This window comes from Chenopodium album, chromosome 13, assembly GCF_948465745.1.
Source record: "Chenopodium album chromosome 13, dcCheAlbu1.1, whole genome shotgun sequence".
NCBI lineage: Eukaryota > Viridiplantae > Streptophyta > Magnoliopsida > Caryophyllales > Amaranthaceae > Chenopodium > Chenopodium album.
The window spans coordinates 43,094,987-43,116,390 of NC_137846.1; the positions used below are offsets into that span (position 1 = coordinate 43,094,987).

General features: G+C 36.7%; 2 protein-coding genes across 2 annotated transcripts; both read left to right on the forward strand.

The window, feature by feature from the left end:
• The first annotated feature begins 791 nt into the window (after positions 1-791).
• LOC145575540 (uncharacterized) lies at positions 792-2,967 on the forward strand. The gene is made up of 3 exons (XM_081633397.1): positions 792-1,049; positions 2,206-2,524; positions 2,621-2,967. The coding sequence occupies exons 1-3, from the start codon at positions 792-794 to the stop codon at positions 2,965-2,967; spliced, it is 924 nt and encodes a 307-aa protein (XP_081489523.1).
• A 2,601-nt stretch (positions 2,968-5,568) lies between these two features.
• Positions 5,569-21,115, forward strand: LOC145574784 (gamma-glutamyl hydrolase 2-like). Its single transcript, XM_081632641.1, has 10 exons — positions 5,569-6,015; positions 6,573-6,659; positions 8,101-8,190; positions 13,242-13,336; positions 14,041-14,101; positions 17,013-17,102; positions 17,198-17,260; positions 19,518-19,606; positions 20,603-20,695; positions 20,772-21,115. The coding sequence occupies exons 1-10, from the start codon at positions 5,626-5,628 to the stop codon at positions 20,803-20,805; spliced, it is 1,092 nt and encodes a 363-aa protein (XP_081488767.1). The 5' UTR covers positions 5,569-5,625; the 3' UTR covers positions 20,806-21,115.
• Positions 21,116-21,404: the final 289 nt, after the last annotated feature.

Sequence of the window (21,404 nt, forward strand, 5' to 3'; positions counted from 1 at the left end):
TTTTACTATTTAAATTCCTTAAATGTATTAGTTAAGTGTTTAATCAAATTTTATCCCCTAAATTTTTGTGTTATTTTGTTCCTTTTTTTAAAAGTAAAAATGGATCCTAATAATCCCAATCGTTCACAAAATGTGAACGACTTTGATCCTTCATCACTTATGAATCATCCACAATTTTCTCAATTTTTCAAATGTTTGGAGGAAATTTTCCTAATATTCCTCCACATCAACCACCTTCAAAAGAAACAACTCCACCAACTAACCAAAATTACAACCAATCTCCACAAATTTATCAAGGAAGTAATAGTCAATTCATTAGTGATGAAGAAGAAACCATTCCAGAGACACCACAGTATCCCCTAGAGTGTAATAAGCCAATTCCAGTTGCAACAAACACCCGTGATTGATGTGTTAAAGAAGAAGAAGCTCTAATTGAGGCATACTTCAACAATTGCACAGACGCAATTATTGGCAAAGATAGAAAATTTGCTGACCTTTGGAGATATATACATCGAGAATATCATGCGGCTCAGCTATCTCGACCACATGAGATTCCAGAGTGGAACAAGAACATGTTGGAGACTCACTGGAGGAGGATGGTTGCTGACCTAATCATCTGGGCAAGTGTTATGGAAGAAGCTAGTAAAATAACATGAAGTGGATACAATGATATCAATGTGGTAAAAAATGCCCATGAATTGTTTCGAAGGTCTTGTCAAAATTCACCAGGGAATTTTAAATTTCAATATGCATTGGGAAAGGTGAACGAATATCTTAAGTGGAGAAAGTTCATGAGGTGGGGTCTGAATAAAGAAGAAAGGAAGAAAGTTGATGCTGAACACAAGGCGGAAAAAGAACTTGAAGAGAGCAGTGGTAGTGGTAAAAGAACTAGAGACAATGCTACTAGTTGCTTTGTATCTGGAGGTATAAGTTACCCTGATGGTGTTAAGAAAGCCAAGGCCAGAAGAAAAGGCAAAGGGGTAGCATCAGAAGATTTCACTGTTGTTGGTGAACAGATGAAAGTTTACAATGATAAACGCGATGTTGAGGTTACCTTTAAACAAAAGAAACTTATTTTGATATACAAAAGGAAATTAGGAAGCAAAGACAACTAGAGTTAGAGGAGAAAAATCTCCAACTGCAACAAGAGAAGATGGAGGCAGATAAATTGAATCGAAAATTCGATACATTACAAGTGTTGTTGTCTAAGACATCGCTTAACGAAATAGAAGAGAAGTTTAAGTAGAAATTACTCCAGGAACTGTATAGGTAAAAGTGAACACTTAGTATTTTGGCTTGTCATTGTGTAGTGATATTTTTTATGGTATCGTGTAATTTTTTTCCTTAGTATTTTTTCTTGGCATTGTGTAGTGTTGTTTTTTATGGTACCGTGTAATTTTATTTATGGCATTGTGTAGTCTTGTTTTTGAAAATATGTAGTCTTGTTTATGACATTATGTAGTCTTATTTATTGCATTGTGTAGTCTTGTTTATGACATTATGTAGTTTTGTTTATGACATTGTGTAGTCTTACTTATGTCATTGTATAGTCTTACTTATGTCATTGTATAGTCTTATTTATAACATTGTGTAATCTTTATAGTACTCTGTAAATCTGTAATGCATGTTTTATGGCATTGCCTAGTCTTTATGAAAATGTAAAGTCATTTGCACAATGAAATGTATGCCTCCGAATTGTCACATCTATTTCATTTGTTGTCATTGTGTAGTCGTAATCACCTTAATAACATTGAAATTTTTTTTACCAGCTTTCTAAATCATATTATATGAACAAATGTGCCTCATTCATTCTATATAAAGACTATGTGAATGGTTTGCAATACACATTCAAAACATCATCTACATAAATTTACTAAAATTAACACAAATGTTGTTTCAAAAAAGCTCTTCAAGCTCAAGTTCTTCATCTGATAGTAATGAAGAATTTCACCAAGTTATTGACGACCTTGTTAGTAATCACTTACCATCTAACTTGTACCCAACACCTCCACCTCGAAATCACCGTAATAATACAAATGCTCATGTTCGGGTTCAAATGGATAGAAATCATGAACAAGGGCATAACCAATTGTTAACGACTACTTTGCGGAGCCTCCTGTATATAATGAAAGTCAGTTTCACCAGAGGTTTTGGATGAAACGACCTCAGTTTTGTAAGATTGTGGAAAATGATGAGTTTTTCCAGCAAAGGCGAAATGCATCTGGGAAGTTGGGGTTGTCTGGACTCAAAAAATGCATGACAGCGATGAGAATGTTAGCGTATGGGGTGGCTCCTGACATAGTTGATGAGTATCTACGTATAGGTCAAACAACTGCACGGAAATGTCTAAAAAATTTCTGTGAAGGGGTAATCAAGGAATTTGAAGCAGAATATTTACGAAGCCTGATAGATGAAGACCTACGAAAGTTCTTGTATAGAAATGACCAACGAGGTTTTCTAGGGATGATTAGCAGTATGGATTGTATGCATTGGGAGTGGAAGAATTGCCCAAATTCATGGAAAGGTCAATATTGCGGACGAAATAAGAACGCAACCCTCATTTTAGAAGCAGTTAAAGATGAAGATCTATGGATATGACATTCTTTTTTCGGTATTCCAGGTTCTCGTAATGACCTTAATGTACTTTACCGTTCAGTAGTTTTTACTGATGTGCTGCAAGGTCGAGCACCTCTAGTGAAGTTTAATGTCAATGGCCTTGAATACAACATGGCTTACTACCTTGCTGATAGTATTTATCCGAGTTGGGCTACTTTTGTGCAAGGATTTACCAATCCTCAAACTCATAAGCATATGCTTTTTGCTGAACGACAAGCTGCTACACATAAAGATGTTGAACGTGCATTTGGTGTCCTACAAGCGAGGTTTGCAATTGTACGACAACCTGCTCTTGCTTACTATGAAGATGTGCTAGCTGACATTTTGAAGGCTTGTATAATAAATTTATAACATGATAGTAGAGGATGAACGAGATTCTTATAAGAATGCTGAAGTAACAAGAAAATATTATGAAACAAATCGCCCAATGTCACGTCTAGGAGGTGAAGCTAGTACAAGTGGCACCATAAATAATGATGAGACATTTCAGTTTCAAACAGGATGTCCTATCGACATTAATAAATACTTGGAGATAAGAGACGTTATGTGTAATAGACGAACTCATCAATCCTTGAAAGATGACTTGATAGAGCACATTCAAGAAACGTTTGGTGACAAAAAACCTTAAAATCTAACGACGCTTTAATCATCATGTATCGTAATCATATTTCACTTTTTATTAATGTAATGCATTTCTAGTTTTATTACTTGTGTCTTCCAATAATCATTATTATTTAATTAGTTCGTAATTAATTAAAGTCACAATTTTAATTAATTAGAATTTAATTATCGTCAAGTATATGGGTAGGAAGTATTATGGATAGTAATTAGGAAAAATTGCCCGGAATAATCCAACCTTTTGGGCGTTCGCTAAATATAATCCTACCTTTGGATTATTTTTAAATAATCCGACCTTTGATATCAATTCGCTCAAAATGGTCCCAACCGGTCATGTAACTTGTTACAACAAGTTACCTCACACGTGTCGACCTATGATTGGTCTCAGCCGTTTCTCCGTTCCAAATCCGGCCTCCCTCCTCTTCCGCTGTACTGACTCCGGTCCCCCCCTTTCTGCCATCCTAATTTCGGCCTCCGCTAACTTCCCCCGCCCTAATTTCGGCTTCCCCCACCTCGATTTCGCCGCCCAGACCACTAATAGTAGCGACGACGATGACACATCTTGTATCGTGAGCTTCGATCTCACGATGGGTGAATGCAATTCAACAGATATTGGTGGCTAGGGCTGGGGGAATGGGTGGCTGTGGCTGCCGGATTTTTTTGTTTTTGTTTTTGTTTTTGTGTTAAATTCAATCTATTTTAATTTAATAATTTTAGACAAATTACACAGTGACACATGTACTTTAAACCAAAAAAAAAATATTTAACAAGTAACCGGTCACTTGGGATCAATATGAGCAGATTGAGTATAAAGGTCGGATTATTTAAAAATAATCCAAAGGTGGGATTATTTTAGGCGGACGCCCTAAAGGTCAGATTATTTCGAGCAATTTTTCCTAGTAATTATTATAAATTATCGCCAAGTATATGGGTAGGAAGTATTATGGATAGTAATTATTATAAAAATTGAAAATAAGTAAAAGAGAGAAAATAGTAGGGTATAGTGAAAAGTAAGAAAGAGAATGGTTAGGGAATTTTTTGGTTTGTTGTTGGTGTGATGAAAAAAATTATTTCTTTAAAAATCTAATGTGGATATGATTTCATGTCTACCATATATCCACTATCCATAACGAGTATGAGTTTTGATACTCATACGGGCCATATCAACCAAACCAAAAACTTTTGCATGCCCCTGGTTTACAATAATTTTATTGTACATCAAATATTTTGCGAAAAGTGACCATTTTTTCTTACAAAAGTGACCTTTTTTTTTACAAAAGTGACCCATATTTTCACAAAAATGACCCTTTTTTTCACAGAAGTGACCCTTTTTTCTTACAAAAGTGACCCTTTTTTTATACAAAAGTGACTTATGTTTTCACAAAAGTGACCCTTTTTTTCACAAACAGAGTATCAAAATCAACAAAAAATAAACACAAACGCATGCAAAAGTATACTTGATTGATGTCGTATGCTTAAGAAATAATGACAATTAACTTAGCTTGTTTCCGAAATTGGGGCTTGAATAGGGAGCTTCTCCTTCTTTTTACTTGCTGGGTAGAGTACATAATGCTGAATGATGAATAGAATATCGAAGAAGATCGAAACCTGTCAGTCACAAAACAGTTAGGTACATAGATCGGAATCCCACCCACCCACCCAACCCAAAACCCCATTAACCCAAGCCAACCTCAAGACTATTCGAAAACCCACCAAACTCGATATTGGGTTCGACGCGAAATCGGGGCAGGGATCGGATTTCGACACGAATCAGGAGATGAAGGAGGTCAGCGACGCCGGAATTGGGGGATGGGGGGAGGTCAGCGGCGCTGGAATCGAGGGATGGGGGTGGTCAGCAAGGTCGAAATCGGGGGGGGGGGGGGACGCCAGATTCTTGGGAGAAGCTAAGGGAGTTCGACGGTCGGCAGCTGAGAGTGGCGACAGGATTGGTGGTTTGGCGGTGGGTGTTTTTCTCGGCGGTGGTGCGGCTGATTTCAGCGGTGACTCCATTGCTTAGAGTTGATGAAGTTGCATGCCCAGCCTGATTTACACTAATTTAGTGTAAATCGGATGTTATTAAATATTTATGCAACCAAACACCCATTTAAGACATACTCCTACTCCAATCAAAACAAATACAAATGCGAAATCTACAATATACCCACCTTCCATCCTTAATTCCTTACACACAAATAATTGACTGAATCCTGGACGGTGGTAAATTTGGTAATTAAAAAACAAATACGTAGTAAAACAATTCCTCAAACCACGGCCTCCCTCCCATGCGTTTCACAAGTCCTTTAAAAATCTCAATTAATTAAATAAAATCCAATCTACAATACCTTGTTATCTCATCTCCAATAATTTAATCTCCAATCAATCCACTCAATCATGCTACTATCATCATCATCTTCTTCCTCCCCTCTTCGTTCATTCCTCTGGTTCTATCTATGGATTCCATTACTATCTTCCTCACTCTTCAACCCCTTTACTTCTGCAAATTCCCACAACAACATCATGCTTTCAACTGACCCAGATTTCTCTTCCCCTTCGAAATCATCTCAACCCCACCATTTTCATTCTTCTGATAGTTGCTCTGCTCCTGATCTTCACCACCCTGTTATTGGGATTGTTTCCCACCCCGGCGATGGCGCCTCGGGTCGGCTTATGAATGGTACCAATGTGTCTTACATTGCTGCTTCTTATGTCAAGTTTGTTGAATCTGCTGGTGCTAGAGTTATTCCTCTTGTTTATACTGACCCCCTTGATGTTATCATGAATGTAAGTGGAATTGATTTGATCATTTGTTTGGATGAATAACTACTTTCTCCGTCTCTAAGAGTTTCTTCCTGTTTGGACGGAGATTCTCCGTCTCTAAAGGTTCTATCTGTCGTTGCCCCGTCCGAACAGGAGGAACTTTCAGAGATGGAGGGAATAATAGGGGTGAATATGATGGAATGACTTGTTTTGAGATAAGAGTTTCATTTATTTTTAATTTTTTATTTCTGGGTTTTATTTGATGATTGTGGAATTAGATGAATATTATTATTTTTTTTTTTTAGAAAGTTACTGGATGTTTGACTTTTCAGATATCGTGATTTAGTTTGATGTTAATTTTTAAGTTACTGGATGTTTGATTTTTCAGATATAGTGATTTAGTTTGATGTTAATTTTATTATCTATGTGTATATTGATCCTTATCCAGTTATCTAAAATTATTGGGAAAACAGGGTTGTTTTGTGCCATTTAATGATTAGAAATTTATTGGGTATTTTGAGATTATTTAATTTATAATTTCTTTTTATGTTAATGTATGTTATCTATTTCTGTTGCTGCAGAAACTGGAGTTAGTGAATGGGGTGCTTTTTACTGGTGGATGGGCCAAAAAAGGTTTGTACTTTGATGTTGTGCAGGCGATATTTAAGGTATGAAATCTGAATTGCTCACTTAATTGTTTTTTGGGTTGTTTTATGTCTTCTTAAGAATATATGTGCGTGCGCGTACACACACTTGATGTTTGGTGATGTAGCTGAAGTTAGTTTGTTGTCTTCTCTTCACGAGTCTATTGGTTTTCTATTTGTTTCTCTGCGAAAATAAGTTCTGGATGTTTGTTACATGGTAAAGTATGTTTATACTAAACATTATAATGATTTGTTCTATTCGCCTAAAAAATGGAATTTCAGGAAGCTTAAGTTTAGGTAAGGTTTAATTAGTTTAAATAATGGATAAGGGTTAAGAAGTTTATCAGTTGAAAAGATTGAACCATTAATGTAGGGAGATCTCTGACAACTTTCCATCGAGCTAAAGCTTGAGAAGAGACTCAAACCAGTATCTTGAATTCTCGTGCCTCAATGCCTTGTCAAGTTACTCATGGTGATGATGGTATCATTTTAATAGATCTTCTTTGTCATATGGGAAGGTCGCTCCTTGTGCAAGTAATGTTGCAGATAGTTAGCAACTTGTTTTTACTTGGTGTATGACTGTTTCAATTTTCTCACTTTCCTACATTTGTTTTGTAAAATACTCGATTTGGGGGTCAAAAGAAAATTGCAGCTCACACTGCCTGATAAAGGATTGAGGAAAGGGTACTTTTAAACGCCTCATCAGTTTCTAGAGTATAACTGCTTTTGATGTTGTTAGGGGCAGATACGATCAAAATACACGGTTGGTCAAAGAAAGTGGCTGAATCAACTTCAATTCTTGTGCTGTCATAAGCCCATAACGACATACCTTCTATTCCTTTTGATATCTAGTTTACCTCCCCACCCCCCCCAAAAAAAAAAAAAACAATAAAATAAAATTCTCATTTTATTAATCCTTCAATATCCCAGGCAAGGACCAGACCTCACATTTTAAAAGCATTACTCTTTGGTTTTGAAGCCAACATCTAAATTGAGACACTTTTCTCAGTTTGTGTATTTTGTTGTCCTTGAATGTCTTCCCCAGTGTAACCTAATACTCCCCCCCCCCCACCCAGTGAGTTGCGTATTGGAAACACGTGCATTGGAACACACATTGTGGTAAAGTGGAACAGTGCTGGACTAATTTAACATAATTAGGTGGGAAAATGTGTTCTGTGTATTAAAATGCACTGCAGATTATTTTTGTGAGTTATTTAGGTAAATATTCTCCCTCTATGCATGTGTGAAAGAGTGGAAAGATCAACTAGATGGAGTTGCCTGATAAAATTGACAATCAAGCATTAGTAAAATTTCAGAAGACAACAATACAAATATTGTCTGCTCCAACTCCAAGGGGCTTGGGATGAGTCATTACTTTCTTTTCACTATCCATTTTTAAATTGATAGTTCCGATGAAAGCTGCATTTTGGTTTGTTCAGTAGGTTCTGTTATCTGGATTCTGCAGAAAGTGCTGGAGAAGAATGATGCAGGGCAGTATTTTCCTTGTTATGCAATCTGCCTGGGTTTTGAGCTTCTTACAATGATCGTCAGTAAGGTATTTCAGCTGTAGTTTTCCAGCACAATTTAATTTTTTTAATTGCGAGCTATATTTCATTCGCCTACAACATCTGCCTTATTAAACATTAAATTGTGTTATCTCAAATTAATAATTTAAAATTTGGATGAATGTTTTTCTTCATCCACTTATCCTTGCAGATCCTCCTTTTACTATGTGACAAGGACTTTTCATTTTACCTCAAGTTCCCATGTTAGCTAGTCAACATGTCATTTGGGTATAGACACTTGGCACTTCATTATGTACATAAATCACGGAGACATTTCAGAAAATAAAGGGAAAAGAAAAGCTGAGCACTTGGATATGTAACCATAGCTGACAATGTACCTTAGTCCGAAAAATTACGTCCTACCTGGATTACTAATTGGTCAGAATATAACTTTTTTCACATTCAAAACTTTCAGATAACAAGATGAATTAAAATAGTTATCAACTATGAAAGTAATACTACCTCCGTTAAATGTTTTCTGCAACTTTGGAGGAGTTCGCGGTTCACGAAGCAAAATTTGGATGGCAAAGATTAGAGAAAGTTAAGGGGATTGATTAATTTTTAAGGAGAGAGAATGTAGGACCCCCCCCCCCCCCCCCCCACTTGCATTTTAGTGGGGAAATTTGTCATGAAAAGAGGGAATGGGTTTTCCCTCTCTAATTTTCACCGAATTTTAAAAACTTTGAAAATTTGGGAGTTTCAAATTTCCCACTTGATTTTTAAAAAAAGGACAGCCTTTTCACTTGTTTCAACAAGTGATATTCTTCATTATGAGGCATATAAAAGCAGCCTCCATTAACTACAAGCATTCAATATTTACCCAAAAGTGCAAGCCATGAGAATGTTCAAATCATAACAAAGTTTTCCAAAAGTTAGCACTAAACACATTTAATTACCCCCTTAAGTACCCAAAAAATTAGCCTAACTACACATCTTCACACATCAGACGCTTCATTGGCTTGACACCTCCATCATCCACAGAACCCAACAGGACAGCTTCTTCTTCACAAAAAAAAAAAGCAGCCAGCCCTGTTTCATCAACCCTAAGCTGAAAAAATTCAAGTTAGGCACAACACATAGCAGAATTCGAAGAAGGTGTGTTTTTGGATGTTGATCAATTGTTAAGTGAGGAAGAACTGGCAGAGCTATACTACGACTATGAAGAACACATGCAAGATTATGGCTTGTATAATTATGAGTCTGATGATGAAGAAATGGAAGAGGATGTATTTGCAGAACAAGGGCAGCAAGGAACACAAGAACAAGCTACCAACATGCAACAAAATGAAGTACACAGTGAAGCTACAAGCAGAAAACAACTCAGTTTGCACAACAAGAGAGAGATTGTTGATGCACACTCAAAATGCAAAATGGTAACTTGCCAAGGGGTTACATGCAAGAATTAACAATCAAATTCAGTGTACACAAGTCAACAATCACAAGGGTATTCAAGGATATCAAAAAACAGTTGGAACAAGGTGATGTGATTGATGTCAGGCCCAAAAAGTTTGGCAGAGCTAGTCCTAAACCAAGGGAATTTTCTGATGAATTCCTACAGTCAGTGCCTCTGCACCTTAGGCAGACAGAGAAGTTATGCAGCTGCTTTGAAGATTTCTCATGTTACTCTTCACAATTTAAAAAGAAAAAGGCAGGCTGAGAACACATATAAGCAGCAACAAGCCAGCACTCACATCAGACCACAAAGTTGCAAGACTGAAATGGATTTTGTCACACATTAATCCAATCAAAGGAAATGAAGACCCTACATTTGAAGATATGAACCATGAAATCCACATACATGAGAAATGGTTCTATCTCAACCCAGATAAAAGGAAATTTTATCTCCTTCCAAGTGAAGAAGATCCACATAGGGTTCAACAATCAAGAAGATTCAAACTTAAGGCAATGTTTATGGCAATAATTGGGAAGCCATTGTATGATAGAAATGGGGCATTGCTACATGATGGGAAATATGGCATGTTCCTTTTTACTGTGAAGGAGCAGGCTAAGAAATCAAGCAAAAACAGGTCTACAGGAACATGGGTAACCAAGGCAGTCCAAAATGTGAATAGGGAGGTCATTAGAGAGATGTTGCTCACAAAAGTCATACCATCAATTATCTCAAAATGGCCAGAAAGTTTACCAAAAAATGTCACAATATAGTGGGACAATGCAAGACCACACCAAATCCCTAGAGATGAAGAATTCATTGCAGCAACAACAGCAAATGGATTCAACATTCAACTAGTGTTCCAACCACCACAGTCACCAGATTTGAATGTGCTAGACTTAGGATTATTCAGGTCTATTCAGTCACTACAATATCAATCATTTCCTAGCAACCTAGATGAGCTAGTACAGAAGGTCATTGAGTCTTTTCAAGCATCAAACCTGAGGTGAATAAGTACATTTGGATTACTTTGCAAAAGTGCATGATCAAGATACTGCAGGCAGAGGGGGGGAACAAGTACATAATTCCTCACATGAACAAGAAGAAGTTGGAAAATTTGGGTATTTTGCCAGACAAGGTAAGGTACAGAAGGATATAGTGTTCGGCAGTGTAGAGTACCTAAACACAATGTTTAGGCCAGCAACTCAAGGGACTCAAGAAGCAGCAGAGGATATGGAGGTTGATGCAGATTAGGGGACCCCAATGAAGACAACAAATGCACAAGAACAACATGGACTGCCACACATAACCACTTAACTCTTTTTTTTATGCTGTTTATCTTAATAAATTGGTGGTTAGGTGTATTTTGTTGATTTATATTGAGCTAACATGTTAGGCAGTCAAATGTAAAGTCTTTTGATGATGTGCATGAACTTTTGTAATCACCCTATGAATGTAATGAAAAGGAAAACTTATTGTTGGGTGTGAAAAAACTAGTCCATCAGAAGGTGTTAAATGGTATTGAATACTACACTTCACAACATTGTTACCTCAACAACAATCTCACAAAAGAGATTGTTGGAGCAAAACTACAATGTGAAATGAAATTCATTGGAGCCCCTTTATCATATGGACCATTAAAGTGAATTTGGGTGGTATTTCATACAGGAAGGAGGACTCCATACCTTCACTGTTGCACATAACACAAGGGAGGGACTCTTTAATGCACTGCAATGTACATAAAAACAAACCCAAAGGCACATGCAGTGTTCTCTACAACATATGATCACTGAGAACATTGTATACACCACACATCCAAACCAAGACACCAAACTATACTCTGCTCTCATCATTCATCAATCATAATCCCTTGTTCCCTTTTTTTTCTTAAAAAGAGGCATACAACAAACTTTCAACCACGCACACAACATAAGGCAGCAACATCACAAAAAAACATCATACACCAGATCCCAACAGCATCCAGGGTAATCAACCAGCAACAGAGTACAGGGGACTCAAAATATCACCAACATCCAACATCCAACAACATATGCATAACAATCCAATACCACATGCAGTATAATTCAACCACAAGCATGATAATCCAACAGATCTAGCACAAAACAACAAAATCCAACAGCATATGCGCAAAAGGACTCATATAATTCATCAATCAACAACAACATCCAATAATACACAAACTAGCAAGCCCAGAACAGAAGCATCAATTCAAATTCGAACAGTCAACATAAATCAGGGACTCAAAAATTAAATGTAAAGTGGTTAGGGTTAGAAATCGTTACGAATGCAGTCACTAAGGGTTCATCCGCCTCACATAGCATTTGACAACAAGGACAGAAGAGCATCCAGATTCGGGCTTCTTGGAAGGAGTAGGTGAATCCTCCTCCATTTCCTCGTCCTCATCAGAAGAAAGGACGATGTACTCATGGTCTGGAAGCCCATGCATTCTCCTAAGAGCGACACGCGCCGCCTTTTGGGGGGTGGCCTTGGCCTCTTAGATGTGGCCTTTTTGGGAGCCACAGCACTCCCCTCAGCAGATTCAGCCACCAGATCTACAGCAACATCAGCAAAATCAAGCGATTTCTTGCCCCAGGACTCAGCTTGACCCTCCTCCCTCTTCACTCGTTCCTCCTCCTCAATACTCTTAAGAACTTGACCCAAAGCTCTGTAGGTATATAAAGTACAGTATGGACCTATTTCATCAGACTCGTAGAATCGACGAGGGAAATCTGAACTAGTCTGAAAGCAATGGATGAAGTGCTGGATCAAGTTCTCCTCACCCTTATTATTTGTCGCCATGTAAGCGTCCTTCAAAGGATCGAGGTTAACCATTGTCGTAGGGGACTCTTTTGGTGAGAAATTGGAGTGGTGAAGAGTAGATATGGAGAGAGGAAGAGGAAGAATCGAAGAAGAAGAGGAGAGAGAAAGTGAAAGGGGATGAACTAGGGTTCATCTTCTGAAGAACACTCCAGAAAATAAAGGGAGCCCCAACCATCAGAATTTAATTTTTGGTGGTTGGGGAAGTGAGTAAATGATGACAGAAGGAGGGAGATGGGAAAATAAAGGGAGGGAATCATTAGATTAGATGAATCTGATTAGTTTTAGGTTAATTAGATTAGGATATAATAAGGGTAATGATTAAGAAAAAAAAAATTAAGGGTAAAATAGTAATTTCCAGCATTTTTATTTACTAAAAATAGAAAGAAAATGGAAAGTTGTACATAACCCCGATCATCCTGAAATGGCAAAAGTTGCAGAAAACATTTAACGGAGGTAGTATGTTAGTTCAACTGTTTCTATAAGAGCATGGTTTTAATTATTGGATGTAATTGCGATCCAGACAATGGTCATAGAATCAACTTTTAGGGATATGCGGGTGGTAAGTGGGTGTTAAGGCCTAATAAATCAGTCGCAGTCAGCTTAATATTCTGTACAATGCTGTTGTAATGCAACCAATATATATCCCCATGCGCGAGAGTGGTTTCTATAGGCCAATTATGCAACCACTAGTATGAATTATTACTTTGATTCAATGCTAAATTAAACATTCGCTAGTATATATTAATTGAAGCATGTTGACGACTTTTTGGTCAAATATCCTCCTTATTTTTTGATATTTATTAACTATAGGACAACAATATCCTTGAACATTACGGTGCAAGTTTGCAGCCATCTACTCTTCAGTTTGTCAACAGTATTGGCGTAAAAGGAACTGTATTCCAGAGGTATACTCAAAGTACATGTTACACTATGTAACTGTGAACTGTGATATTGTTAGGGAAAAAAAGTTTCCTCCCTTTTTTCTGTAAGTTGGAAATTCTCAAAGCTAAGCATGAAGCAATTTTTGTTTTTGGCTGCGTGTTAGAATTTTATTTCTGATTTTTAAAGGTGAAGTTTGACTGCTTAATCTTTTATTTACCTTTAAAATTTTCCAGGTTTAACATTATAAATAATAATTGAAACATGACTTCTTAATGATAGTCATTATATACTCTGGGTGTAGAAAACAAAAGGAGACATCATTATTCGTTTTGTTTTATCTTTCATTTGAATTTATCATGTCAATGTAATTTGAAGTACATATCAAGTCACTAAAATAAATTTGATGTGACAAAGACTTAGATTTTCAACTGGGAGACTTTTACCTATAATTCTAGCTCATTTCAGTTTTACACTTCAGAGTAGAGGGGAGGGTAAGGAAATCCCTAGCCCCAAGCATCCTCACTTGACAAGATATAAACCCCAAACCTCTAGGATCTGAGGTAAGAATCTTGCCAAGTGAGTGTAACCATGCTTGGTCATCAACTACATGTAGTGGTTCGGTATTTAAAGAGCTTTGTTGACATGGGGGCTTAGATAAAAAGCTCCTATCTGAACCGCGTTGGATTATTGGAGTACCAACCCTGTTCAATTTCTTTTGTTGCTGCAGTTTTCCTCCTGAATTGCTGAGGAAGTTAAGCACAGATTGCCTTGTAATGCAAAACCATAAAGTGAGTGTCACCATCTCTGTTATTTATATGATATGTATTGATGCTTAAGTTCCATTTCAGCTATATATGTTTGCTTTACATAGCTGTGCTATTTGAAAATTGAACTAGAATTTGCCCCGTGTGATGTACAAGCTATTAGTATATTATTAAAACTGGAGAAATATGTAAGTTGTTTATAATAATGCTTTTCTCTTGCAAAAATCAAAGAGCTTAGATGGAAGAGGAAGGAGGAAAGGAACAGGGACACATGTTGCTTGTGGTTTTGTGTTATTATAATAAACTCCCTTTTCCTAAGTACTTTTTATTGTAACTATGCAAATCTAACAAAAGTGAAAAGATGTGGGTTAGATAGAGAGTTAAAAGGATCTATTAAATATGTTTGGGTCCCACAAATTGGGTATAAAACAATAAAAAGTTGTCTTCAAAGGAATAAAGTAAAAGTAACTAGATAAAATCAATGAAAATGGAAAGTCGATAGAACTTAAAATAGAGGAAGTACTAGGTTTAGATGTCTTATAAACCACAAATTTTGTCACAAACCACCTTATATTTTTTTTTATATATATTTATTTTTGTTAAAACACACCTAATTATAAATTTTTTTTTTTTTTTGTCAACAAACACCTTTACCAAAATTTGATTGTTTGACCCACTATTTCGGCATTGACTACCCTACCACCGCTACTCACTCCACCTTTGCCCCCCACACCACCTCAAAACCACTCCCTTACTAGCCCAAAACCCCACACTAACCACCCGGAAACTGCCCTCCCAACCCGAAACCATCCTTGCCGGCTAAAACCCCACCCTAACCAGACGAAATCCATTGTTGTCACCCCGATACTACCCTTCAAGAACCAAATTCCCCAACATAACCACTCAAAACCACCCAGCCGGAAAAAATATTGGGCCGGAGAGGGGTGGTTTGGGGTTGGGTGGAAGGTTTCCGAGTAGTCAGGTTGGGGTTTTAGGCCAGAGAGGGGTGTTTTTGGGTTGGGTGGGTGGCTTCCGGTGGTTAGGGTGGGGTTTTGGACTAGTGAGGGGTTGTTTTGGGTTGGAAGGGTGGTTAGGGTGGGTGGTAGGGAGGCTAAGCTGGTGCTGGTGGTGATAGTGAGGTAGTCAACAGATAAAGGTGGTTGTTGACAAAGTAAAATTTAAATCAGGTGCGTTTTATCAAAAAAAAAAAAAAAAATTATTAGGTGCTTTGTGACATAATTTGTATTTTATATGGTGGTTTGTGACAAATTTTCCATTTGGAAATTATGCATCTTTAATTGCTAAAGATTGCTAGGCACTGTATTTTTTCTGTATAATTTGGACAATTGCGGAGTTTTAATGTCGTATTATATATTCATTTGGTACTGGAGGCCAGATCTTTGAGTGACATGGGTAGTATTTATTTGGCTTCATTCCTCTTTTTGGGTGTTCCCTCTATGAATTCCAAGTGTTCTGACTTCTGTGTTTAGTGCATTTATTGTACAGAAAAATGTGTTGCACATGCTACTTGAAATGACTTCTTTGTTCTATGATTATATGATGTGTACTTTTCAAAGTTCTTAGCTTTTCCATTCAATTTCTACTGCTAAATTCTAGGTGTTTAGCTTGGCACCTATAATATTAGATAAGCTCACAATGACACAATCTTTGTTATTTGGACTCTTCATTTGACATTGAGTACCCTTATCAGATCTTTGATATTCCGATATGTGTATGGACACTTGGACACTTCATTCTGGTATAAATTATTGTTAAAATCCCAAAATAGCCAAGCCAGTGCTACTGGACATTTGGAGACATCCGTGTCCCACACGAGTACCTGAGTGTGTGTAACATTGCTCACAATAAGTAATGACAGATTGAATCTATCATAAGCAGAATTTGCAATGTGGCGAGGTGGCAACTGCTGTTTCATTCTTAGTTGACAACTAAACCTCTTTTTAATGCTGTGCCTGATTGAATTTTGATTTAAGATATGAAATTAGATTATAATGAGATCATACATGTGATGTATAAAAAATATTTGGCACATTGGTAGCTTGGACAGCAAAGTTAATTTTTAAGTGGATTTTATTTTTACCTTTTCCGGTGTGAGTTGAATAACCTTACGAGAGGTAATGACACAACTCATCCCGTGGCTTGAATTCATAATGATTTTTTGAATGTATTAGGATGTGGTTAAAAAGAAGTTTTATGCAAGTATACCCCTATGCCCCTTCACAATGTTGAACCTTTTTTTTAATGTTTTAATGTTTTTTTTTTTTTAATATTTTTTTATTTTTATTTTGACGGTCCCTTGTAAAGATTCATGGTAGCCAACCCCAAATTATTTTGGGACTAAGGCTATGTATAGGGATGTTTCAAAATGACTTCACACTTCCTTTTCTAGTAAACCAACATCAATCATTTTGTGTATCAATTACCATTGTTAGTTTTGACATTCTCTAGAGCTCGTTATTTTTTTTGCTAAAACTGATCTCTCTCTCTTTTTTTTTTTTTTTTTTTTTTTTTTGCCAAAACTACCTTTGGTTTAGAATGCCCATGTTGTTAATGGAATCCAGTGTCTGAGATGTGTTAATGACCTCTCAGAGGCAAGTATGATGACATAAGCAAATTTTATAATCCCATCTAAGGTGAGGACTATAGACTATAGTCTCTAATTTGTTTACATCATGAGTGTGTCAAATGTAAAAATTAAAGCTATTAAGTACTGTTGCATAAGAGTTTCTAAAATGATGACAAGGATCACTGGAGTTATGGATACTTATGCTTGCTGTCAATATGCATTTTGTTTCTTGTTTATTTCATAGTCTTTCGTTGCACCTTTATTTCCTTTTTTACCTTTTGATGCTAGTATTGCCCATGCACTTCTTTTGAATAGCTTTTCCAATGATTTGCTTCTGCAATGCAACAGTTTGGTATATCACCTGAAACATTTCAAGGGAATCAACTCTTATCAAAATTCTTTGATATCATAACAACTAGCACAGACAGAGATGATAAGGTGTGACTTTTTAGTATTGATTCAGTGATGATTATCTACACTTTCTTTTTGTACTTTTTTGTGTTTAGAGGCCTCATAGCTTCTGTACTATTCAGGTTTATGTCTCAACCGCAAAAGCACAGCACTACCCTATCACTGGTTTCCAGTGGCATCCGGAGGTAACTCTTTTATTGCCTGTCTCTGGTTCTACGTGCATAAATGAACAGTTTCTGTTGTTCTTTTGTCCTTCCTACCCTTACCCTTACCCATACCCATACCCCTATCCCTAATCTTTTTAAATTTAAACCCATGAATATACATCTCTATAGAGATCAAAGCAACAGTACAAAGTATAAGACGATCAGCAGTCTCGAAAGAGCTAAGACACCAAACTATGCTTACAAATTAGCAAATAATTTATAATATACTTGAGGACTGAAGAGAGCTGCTGTATGTATCCACTATGAATTATTAGAACACTACCTGATCCCATATGCAATTTAAAATCTACATTAACTGGAGTTTTGGCCCCAATTTTTTTAGACTTTTCACTTCCTCTAGTACTCAAGTTGATCCTCGACATTCTTAATTGTGTGGGCACAACACACTTCATTTTGGACCAACATTACGGAAGATAAAACAGCCAAGTTTGCCATTTGGACACATGTCTACATCTAACAAGAGTGCCCATGTCCAAAAAACATGGGGAGTGTTTGTGTAGAATTTACCTACCATGCCCTTGCTGTCAGCAGGATCCATTTTAGTTGGCTGTTTTTGCTGTCTCTTTTTCATTCTTAATGGTAATGGGCAACGTGAAAATGAAAAAAGAGAGGTCCTCAAGTGCCCCCATTTAAAAGGATGAATGTTTGTGACTAGCTTATTGGTTAGTGCTAGAATAGCTTTATACCAAATAATTTTAGTATTTTCTGTTGTCTCTCTATGGCATATTCAAAAATGAAAATGCTCCGAGATGAAATTGTGCGGAATATTCTAGAGTCTTCAGGGTAACATCTTATTACTGTAGTGCCATTTTTTCCCCTGTCATCTCTACCTTTCTCTCAATTGATTTGGAGGCTTATATATGACACTCAAGTGGAAAGGCTTGGCTACAGTTAGGCCTTACGTTAAGGCTCTGTTCTCTTCATCTTCACTTTGTTCATTTCAGTTCTTATAAGTTGAGAAACTTCAGATAAGATAATATAAGCAATTAAGCACATAAGGTGTCAATTTGCTTAGGACTAGAAATGGCATATTAAAAAGTGAACGTATTATTACAACCTCCAGCTTCATCAAATCAACCCTGGTGTTGATTGCACAATTTCAATTGGCTGTTTATCTTGAATCTCCAATAATATTTTAAAGATTAAATTTGTGGCCCATGTAATGCACTGGTTATAATTTTGATATTGCAATTCTGCTTTTCAAACTCATTGCTTGGGAAATTTATTGTGTAGTTTTGCAAGCATATGATGATTGTTCAACAAAAATTATCAGCAAATGTATGGGGTTTGGTGGCTTGCATTGTATAAGATAATAGAAGATAAGCTAAGAGAAGATGAATGGATTTCAAGTGAAGAGAAACTATTCAAGTTTATGTTGAATGAGAGGGTGAGAGTGTTTAAATACATTTCTTGTCTTACCCTGCTTTGGGTTTCCCAAAAGTTCCACATTTGCAAATCATCAGCCAAATCAGAAAAAAAAGAACAAAAGAATGAGAAATAAAATTATGCATGTTAAATAAATTAGCGTAAGTATTAAGATGTGGGCTTATTTGTTTTTGTGAATGAATATTTCTCTTATTTGCCAATCAATCAATCAATCAAAGCCTTAATCCCATTAGTGGGGTCGGCTAAATGAACCAAAAATGATTGTTCCGTGTAGTCATCCACAAAAATCTTCCTCTCCATCCCTTACGATCAAATACTCATTCTCATGCAAGTCCATATGCTTCATATCCTTCCTAACTCCTTCCAACCAAGTCATTTTTGGTCTTCCTCTACCTCGTTTAATCTCTCCATGATCCGACTCTTCCACTCTTTGTACCGGTGCACTCTGGGGTCTACATATTACATGCTCGATCCAATGCAAGTGATTTTCGCTTAGTTTGTATGCAATGCCTGCAACCCCCACTTTCTTGCGAATAACTTCATTTCTAATTCTATCTCTTAGAGTGTTCACGATCCATCTTAACATGCGCATTTCTGTAACCTCCATCTTTTTAACGTGTTCCTGCTTAGAAGCCCAACATTTTGTACCATATAGTAACACTGGTCTTATGGCAATCCTATAGAATTTCCCCTTCAACTATAAAGGAATGCTTCGGTTCTCCCGTGAGTCCGTGGCCGTTCTCCATTTAAGCCATCCATTTATAATAATACTACTGGTTTTTTATAAAAACAATCTGTAATGATATGATTAATGATGTACTGACTGCAGAAAAATGCATTCGAATGGGGCTATGCAATGATTCCCCATTCAGAAGATGTGGTTCAAGTTACTCAGAATGTTGCCAATTTTTTTATCAGGTAAATGCTGAAACATCACAACCATGTTAATTTTTTAAGTTCTTGACTTCTAGCCATGTTTGTAGTCCCTATGTTTCTCTAGATGGATAGCATTTGAGCAGTATATTTCTCCTTGACAAGGAACATGCTAATTGTGATTGTTGCTCTGTCATTCTTGTTGAATCAATAATCTAGATTTTCAGAGGGATGCATCTGAATGTTAGTTTGTCTTTTGGTCGTTGGGTGAAAAGCATTTCATAAGTTGAAAGGGGATGAAATATAGAAAAAGAAGGGTTACTAAATGAGAGGGAGGCTTTTTTTTTTTTTTTTTTTTTTTTTTTCTTTTTTTTTTCCCTGGTATGACTACTTGCTTCAGCCACTTACTGAGGTTGGCTCCCGATTGGCCAAGTGGATTATCCCAGAGGAGATATAATTCAGATGAGATTCTCAGACTTGTACATAAGTATGTAAATTGCATGTTAGTCCATATTGATCTCAGCCTAGTGTGATTTTTTCTGTCTTTCAAGGAGAGGACCTTTTAAGGTCCAATTAGGAAGAATCCAGGAGACTTCTTGATAACAGAAGGGGAAACTATGCTCCCATTCTTCCCTTCATATAATTGATCAACTGAAGATCTCTGATGAGATGGATATAATGAGATGGGAGTCCTCTGGAATCTGGCTTGCAAAGGGAGGAGATAATCTCTCATTAAATTCTGTATTATGGATTGCTTGCCTAAATCCATGCATTAGTCTAATCTGCACTAGATCTAAGCCATCTAACTGCATATGCATCCTGATAAATGTTGAAGTAAAAATTGTCTGTTTTTTTGTTCTTACATCATCCACATGACTGCACTCTTGGTGAATTAGTCCCAACAGTCATTTCCATTACCTGTTGTTACGGATACCATGTTATAATTTCAATTATCCTTCTCCATCAATAGAAATGGTCTAGTCATGCCTTAAGTGTTGCCAAATGGCTCCACCATCATGCTTCGCCTAATTCTCTTTGCAGTGAGGCAAGGAAATCTCCTAACAGGCCACCTGCGCAGGATGTGCTCAACAATCTCATATACAATTACAGTCCTACATACTGTGGCAAGCAAGGGTAAGCTCCTGTTGTATATTATACTTTCATTTCCAGTTAGCAAAAAGCTTTTACTAATCCTTCTGTTTTGTAACAGGAAAGGATATGATGAGGTCTATATCTTTACATAACGAACTGCATCCGTAATGGAAGTGTAGCAGTTTCTGTTGTACATTATCAATACAGGTGCTCCAAATGTAATTCGGAGTTTTATTCTATTAGTCTGAATCCCATTTGATATTTGCTTTCATTCTCAATATTTCTTTCACAAGTGAAAATACAGATTAATGTTGGTGCAAATGCCCTCTCCCCTTTACTAGTTGGGAAAAAATGCACTAGATTAGCTATCCTTTGTTATGATTTACAATGTGTATCCACAATTTCTTTCAAGTTTTATCTTGAAACATTTTCTTATACCACGGGGTTTTGGCGGTTCAAGTATCTTGGATTTTGATTTAAAATGCATGCATTCATTAGAAACCATCAAATTACATCCTGTGAATGGATTTCCCTTATTACTAGTCGGAAGTGAAATCTTGCTAATTTTTGCTGTATAAAGATCGAAAGTAACTATATAACCATGTCTTTGCTTGTGGCTACACCAGGGCAAATCATGTAATTGGACTACAAAAAATCTTTGCTAGATCTTTCCATGAATTTGTATTTGTACTATAAACATTTACTACCATGCTTGTCGATAGTCCTTTGAGGCAGTCTAGCTAGTCTAAAT

Coding starts and splice junctions, on each gene's coding strand:
- LOC145575540 (XM_081633397.1), top strand. CDS start 792: ATGAGGTGGGGTCTGAATAAAGAAGAAAGGAAGAAAGTTGATGCTGAA. Junction 1,050..2,205: donor ATGATAAACGCGATGTTGAG/GTTACCTTTAAA, acceptor GAGTTTTTCCAG/CAAAGGCGAAATGCATCTGG. Junction 2,525..2,620: donor TTGCCCAAATTCATGGAAAG/GTCAATATTGCG, acceptor TCGGTATTCCAG/GTTCTCGTAATGACCTTAAT.
- LOC145574784 (XM_081632641.1), top strand. CDS start 5,626: ATGCTACTATCATCATCATCTTCTTCCTCCCCTCTTCGTTCATTCCTC. Junction 6,660..8,100: donor TTGTGCAGGCGATATTTAAG/GTATGAAATCTG, acceptor TGGATTCTGCAG/AAAGTGCTGGAGAAGAATGA. Junction 20,696..20,771: donor ACATACTGTGGCAAGCAAGG/GTAAGCTCCTGT, acceptor GTTTTGTAACAG/GAAAGGATATGATGAGGTCT.